The sequence below is a fragment of the Mycteria americana genome, chromosome 22, assembly GCF_035582795.1.
Source record: "Mycteria americana isolate JAX WOST 10 ecotype Jacksonville Zoo and Gardens chromosome 22, USCA_MyAme_1.0, whole genome shotgun sequence".
NCBI lineage: Eukaryota > Metazoa > Chordata > Aves > Ciconiiformes > Ciconiidae > Mycteria > Mycteria americana.
Genome location: NC_134386.1, coordinates 3,202,622 through 3,209,036, shown reverse-complemented (window position 1 = coordinate 3,209,036; position 6,415 = coordinate 3,202,622). Strand labels below are relative to the sequence as shown.

Genomic DNA, 6,415 nt, shown 5'->3' with positions numbered 1-6,415 from the left:
GCGGGCGAAGCTGTGGAAAAGGCCGGGTTTATTTTACGCGCTTCCAGCCGCGGGTGCGAGCGCCCTGCCCTGCCCTGCCCCGCCGCCTCTCAGCCCCACCCGCCCGGAGCTGCGGCCGATGGCCCCCCGCAGCCCCCGGTTCCTGTTCCCGACAGAGGTCCCTGCTCCCGAGGGCTGCGGGGGCTCCGGCCGCCCCGCCGCGCTCCCCGGGCCCGCCCTGTCCCAGGGCCGCAGCCGCGGGCCCTGACGCCGGCCGGGGCAGCAGACGGGTTGGGAGGCGCGGGCGGGCGGCGGGACCTGCGCGGCGCTGCCGGAGGGTGGGGGGGCCGCCCCACCTGCTGCGCATGCGCACGACCCACCCGAGTCGCTCAGGCGACGGCGGGAAGGCCAACCAGGTACCGCCCATTAGCTCCGCCCCCGGCCGTGCAGCCAATCCCCGCGCTCCACATCGGGTTGCGTCACCGCAAGGGCCGCGCTCGGCGAAGGTCCCCAGTCCGGGGCTGTCCCGGGCGCTGCCTGCCCCGGGGGGCGCCCCGTGGCCGTGCGCGCCGCCGAGCCGCGGCGGGCGCGGCCCCGCGGCGGCCGCGGGGGGGGTCTCGGCGCGCCCCTCCCGGCCGGCCCCCACCCGGTGCCGCGCGCTGCCCGCCCGCCTCCGCCCCGCGGCGGGACCGGCAGCGCGGCGGGCGGGCGCGGCCGGGCCGGGCGGGCCCTGGACGGCGGGCGGGCGCAGGCCGGGCGTATGAGGCAGCCCGCTCCCCCGCCGCCGCCGCCGCCGCCGGCCGCGCTGCGGGATGTGGCGCTGGACGTGGCCCCGGCGCTGAGCGGCCGCGCCGCCGCCATGGGAGCGAGCGCGAACGGCGCCGCGTTGCCCGAGCGGCTCCGCCTGCCCGTCTGCTTCCTGGGCGTCTTCGCCTGCTACTTCTACTACGGCATCCTGCAGGAGAGCATGTGAGCGCCGGCCGGGGGGGCCGGGGGGCCGGGGGGGGGAGCCCCGGGGGCGGCCGCGGCCCGGGGGAGCGTTCCCCGGGCTGGGCCCCGCCGCTGTCTCACCGAGCCCCGCTCTTGCAGCACGCGGGGGCGGTACGGCGAAGGCGCGAAGCAGGAGAAGTTCAAGTACGCCCTGACCCTGGTGTTCATCCAGTGCGTGATCAACGCCGCCTTCGCCAAGCTGCGTGAGTCGGGCGGCGGGCGCTGCCGGCGGGGGCTGCGCTGCTCCGGGAGCTCGGCCGGGGCTTTTACCCGTCGGAGGGGGCGGGCGCTGCCGCTCCTACGGCAGAGCGCCGGCCGGGCCTCGGTCCCGGGCGAGTGCGGCGGGCTGGTCCTGGCCCCGGCCCCGGCCCCGGCCGGAGGGGGGGTGCCCACCCCGCCGCGCTGCCACCCCCCTGCGCAGCGGGACGGGGGGGAGGAAATACAAGGGAAGGCTCCGGATGGAGACTGGGGCAGGGAGGTCACTCGCCCATCACTGTCGCGGGCAAACCAGACTGGGCTTGGGGAAATCAGGTTAATTTATTGCTCATCAAGTCAGAGTAGGGTAATGAGAAATAAAACCGAATCTGCGAACCCCTTCCCCCACCCCTCCCTTCTTCCCGGGCTCAACTTCACTCCCGTCTCTCTCCCTCCTCCCCCCAGCAGCGCAGGGAACGGGCATGGGGGCTGCGGTCAGTTCCTCGCTCCTTGTCTCTGCCGCTCCTTCCTCCCCAGGGCAGGACTCCTCACGCTCCTCCCCTGCTCCAGCGTGGGGTCCCTCCCACGGGAGACAGTCCTCCACGAACTGCTCCAGCGTGGGCCCTTCCCACGGGGTGCAGTCCTTCAGGAACAGTCTGCTCCAGCGTGGGTCCCCCGTGGAGTCACAAGCCCTGCCAGCAAACCTGCTCCAGCGTGGGCTCCTCTCTCCGCGGGGCCGCGGATCCCGCCAGGAGCCTGCTCCAGCACGGGCTTCCCACGGGGTCACAGCCTCCTTTGGGCACATCCACCCGCTCCAGCGTGGGGTCCTCCACGGGCTGCAGTGGAGATCTGCTCCACCGTGGACCTCCAGGGGCTGCAGGGGGACAGCCTGTCCCACCATGGTCTTCTCCACGGGCTGCAGGGGAATCTCTGCTCCTTCTTCACTGACTTGGGGTCTGCAGAGTTGTTCCTCCCCCATATTCCTACCCCTCTCTCTTGCTGCAGTTGCGCAGGTTTTTTCCCCCTTCTTAAATACGTTATCCCAGAGGCGCTACCCCCATCGCTGATGGGCTCGGCCTTGGCCAGCGGCGGGTCCGTCTTGGAGCCGGCTGGCATTGGCTCTGTCGGACATGGGGGAAGCTTCTAGCAGCTTCTCAAGCCACCCCTGTAGCCGCCCCGCTACCAAAACCTTGCCACGCAAACCCAATACGGTGATGTTCTTAAGGTGCTTCGTGATGGCGGTGGCTGTTTGCAGCTCTCCTGACTTTCCTCTTCTTTGTCTTCCTTCCAGTCATCCATTTTTTCGATGCTGTCAAAGCGGACCGCACGCGGGGCTGGCTGTACGCCGCCTGCTCGCTCTCCTATCTGGGTGCTATGGTTTCCAGCAACTCGGCTCTGCAGTTCGTCAGCTACCCGACTCAGGTGGAGCGGGGGGCGAGGGGAGACGGCGTTAATGTACAACTTAGCACTCTGTTACCCCCTAACGCGCGGGGTACCCCAAAAACGGGCGCTGCACTGAGGAAGCAAATGCTGTGGAAGAACCAGCTGGTGAAATGACGTGGAGGGAAACTGATTTTGGCAGTTATTTTTCTGTAACAGCTTTCGTGGGGCTGTATCGCTGTGTTTCAGTCAGCGCTGGGTGTGTAGAGAGCTCAGACTGTTAGAAAGTCTCAGACTGTCTCTTAACCTCTCCGACTGAGGGGTTAAGAGAGCTCAGACTGTTCCAGAAATGGAATAGCAATCCCTAGAAATTATGGGAATTTGCTAATTGGGAGTTGGTGCTAATGTTGGAGGCCTTGAGATGATTTCTGAAACCTTCACCGTTAATTTAGCAGTCGCCCTGTGGTGGGGGTTTTTGTCGTCTTTTTGTTGAAGTATCTGGTGTGTTTTATTGGAGGGATGTGTTGGGGCGGTCTGATCCCGTATGGTCACCCTTGTGTTGCCACGATCTCTCTCGTCGCAGGCAGGTGATGGTATGCGGATAGTTAATACAGTCTTTCTTTTATAGGTCCTAGGAAAATCTTGTAAGCCCATTCCAGGTACGCAAACGTCACATTTCTTCTTTGTATATTTGTGTGGATTTCTCGTGCCCTCAAGGACCTCAGTTGTCAAAACGGTGCCTCTCCCCTTCTGTCCGCTCTGCCACGGGAAGCGCAGGCGGTGTTTTATCTGTGTGTTGTTCTGCTGGGCCAAGTTAAAAATCCCATGAGAAGGTTTTGGGAGTGGTTTGTGATGTTGCTTCTTTACAGTCATGCTTTTAGGAGTGACCTTGCTGCGGAAGAAGTATCCCCCGGCCAAGTATCTCTGCGTCCTCTTGATAGTTGCAGGCGTGGCTCTGTTTCTGTACAAACCTAAAAAAGGGATCGCTGGGAGCGATGACCACGTCTTTGGCTATGGAGAACTCCTTCTGGTGAGTACTGCCAACGCACAAATAACCCCGGCAGGGGTGAGGAGGAACAAGCAGTTACAACACAGATAAGGCCGTGTCCTTTGTACCTCAAGCGTACCCTAAAGCTGGTGTGGAAACACTTCCGCAGGAGGACACCGGGGTTTGAGAGGTGCACACTTAACGTGTGGTAGGAGGTCAGTGCACGAGTACACGCGCATGTTTTGAGGCCACGTAATTGCTATTGAATAGGTGATTGGGGTGTAAAAAAAGGGGGAGAATGCTCAAGATGGTCCCCCCAGAGAAGAAATAAAGAATGAAGGTTTTCTTTGCTTTCTCTTATCTCTGTCTCTTCTCTTCTTAGCTGCTGTCGCTGACCCTGGATGGGCTGACTGGTGTGTCTCAGGACCACATGAGAGCTCACTACCAAACGGGTTCCAATCACATGATGCTGAACGTTAATCTATGGTCCACCTTGTTCCTGGGGGCTGGTAAGGAACACCCTGCAAAAACCACAGCCACCATGCCCAGACACTGCCCTGGGACACCCCGTGGGAAGGGACATTGTGTCCTGCTCCAAAAAAGGGCCTGGAACACTTTGCAAAATAACTTTTAAGTTTTGTTTTGGGGTTTTTTTTTGTTTGTATATAAAAAGTCGGGGTTGTTCAGTGTAGCTGCTCTCATGCCCACTAGAGGACACCGCTTCATGCAGAGCGTAGCTGCCCAACGCCTGTTCGCTTCTGAGAAGCCCTCCTTGCAGGCCAGCTCTGTGCTCCAGCCCTAACCGCCGGGGTTTCCACCCGAGGACTCTTACTGTACCAGTGTAGCTTTCTGCCTCAGTTAGGGGGTAGCGCTTCTAATTAATTGCTAAGGACTGTTTTGCCAGAATTGGATCTGCAGTTAATGATTGTTTCTTTCATTAATTAACTAGGAAGGTGGTCACTTTTTCTCCTGTTCTCTTTGTTTTCCACTGTGTGGAATTTAGCCTTTGCTTTTAGTAGCTCCTGTTGGGTTATGAGCCTAAACTGAAATTATACCACATAGGCAGTGGCTGCGCAGGCTGCCTCTGGCTCGTAATTCTTGCTTTTCATCTTGATCTTTCTTCCAGGGATACTGTTCACTGGAGAGCTCTGGGAGTTCCTGAGTTTTACGGAACGCTACCCCAGCATCATTTACAATATCCTACTGTTTGGCCTGACAAGTGCGCTGGGTCAGGTAAATACACCTCCCTTGTTCTGCAGGCTTCGCGGGGATGTGTTTGCCCAGTTGGGAGACGGCAAAGTAAGGCCGCCTCACTTTCCGTTGCTTGCTTTCTGTACAGGCTACCTTCAGAGTAAAACTGGTTTAAGTTTGTATGCAAATAATCAGGATTTGAAATAAGATTCTTTCGGCTCTGGCTCGATGGCTTTTCATCTGAAAATACGATCCGTGTTGTACTTTTTCCGGTCAGAGTGACAAAAGGCGTCTATTTGGTTTTTTACAGAGTTTTATCTTCATGACTGTGGTATACTTTGGACCTCTAACTTGTTCCATCATCACCACAACCCGCAAGTTCTTCACCATTTTAGCGTCCGTCATTCTATTTGCCAATCCCATCAGTACAATGCAGTGGGTGGGGACAGTCCTGGTGTTCTTGGGTAAGTCTGGGAAGCAAACACCTGAGGTCTTTCCCCTCTTAATTTAAATAGAGATGATGTATAGTGAGGGGAGAGCTAAGAAAAGATGCTGGTCAAAAAAAATCTTGATTGCATGAGAACACTCTCGATGGAAGAGTGTGTTAGTAGCCTCACCAGTGCTGGAAAAGAGGAACACGACTTCTAGCAGATCTATTTGGTCTCTTTTTACCCCCCCCACTGGGTAAGTCACTGTCTCTGAGCGACCATTAGTAAGTTGGTGTTGTTAAGCTGATCTTTCACAAAGTTCCTTGTGTTAATGTCTGTTTGAAGAATGTGAAGCAATTTTCTATGCACATGGATTATTTTATCTCTTTGCAGGCCTTGGACTTGATGCCAAATTTGGAAAGGGAGTAAAGAAGACATCGCATTGAGGAAACGGTTGATCTCTGCAGTGGGAATGAACTTTTAATTTATTGTCTTGTACCTCAAAATCTGTTATGAAACTGGACTCAGGATAGGTAATCGGAAGGGGAGTGTCTAGATTTTTTTTGTTATAGTTTTTTAATTCTAAATTGTCTTAAAAGTGTAATACTTTAGTTTTAACTGTACTTAAGCTTTTTTTTTTTTCTGTAATCAAAGCTGCACTACTAGATCCTAGCAGCAGGATGAAATTCTTGCCTTAACAGGAAAAAAAACTTCATATCTTTATTAAAGAAAAAGTGACAATGGCCACTTTTCCAGAACTTTCATTTCAGTATCATTGGCTGATCCTGGGGAGAAACAGCACACCTCTCCCCGAGGAGAGGGCTAGTCTTAGTTTAGTTCTTTGGTGTGGCCTGGAAAGATCCCTGAATTAAAGGCCTGTGTTGAAGACAACTCCCTCTTCTGATTGATTGTATGATTTTTCCATAACTGGTGGAACAGCCGGTTGGACACTCTTCCATTAAGATAGTATGTGTAAATGTTGAGATGCATTATATCCTTCATCCGAGCCCTTCTAAAACAGAAGCAACTCTTGGCATATGTAAAAGTTTACAGGAAACCTGTTTAACCAGTGGGGCCCAAATTAATTCTTTTCATCCCCCCTGCTGATGAAGGAACAGGACCCTCTGCTGCTAAAACCATGCCAAGGTTGTGTGACAACGGCTTCTAAATGTTGAAAGGGCCCTTGTTAATTAACCACCATCACAGTGAGCTTTCGAACACCCGCTCCTGAGCACAGGCTAGCTCCCCAGTGTTGTATGGGGAG

The 6,415-nt window shown here is 56.3% G+C and overlaps 1 protein-coding gene across 1 annotated transcript; it reads left to right on the top strand.

Annotated features, from left to right (window-relative positions):
• Positions 1 to 653: 653 nt before the first annotated feature.
• On the top strand, positions 654 to 5,894 carry SLC35B1 (solute carrier family 35 member B1). Its single transcript, XM_075522771.1, has 9 exons — positions 654 to 948; positions 1,069 to 1,172; positions 2,456 to 2,586; positions 3,173 to 3,203; positions 3,414 to 3,574; positions 3,915 to 4,041; positions 4,659 to 4,765; positions 5,034 to 5,187; positions 5,545 to 5,894. The coding sequence occupies exons 1-9, from the start codon at positions 740 to 742 to the stop codon at positions 5,595 to 5,597; spliced, it is 1,077 nt and encodes a 358-aa protein (XP_075378886.1). The 5' UTR covers positions 654 to 739; the 3' UTR covers positions 5,598 to 5,894.
• The last annotated feature ends 521 nt before the right edge of the window (positions 5,895 to 6,415 follow it).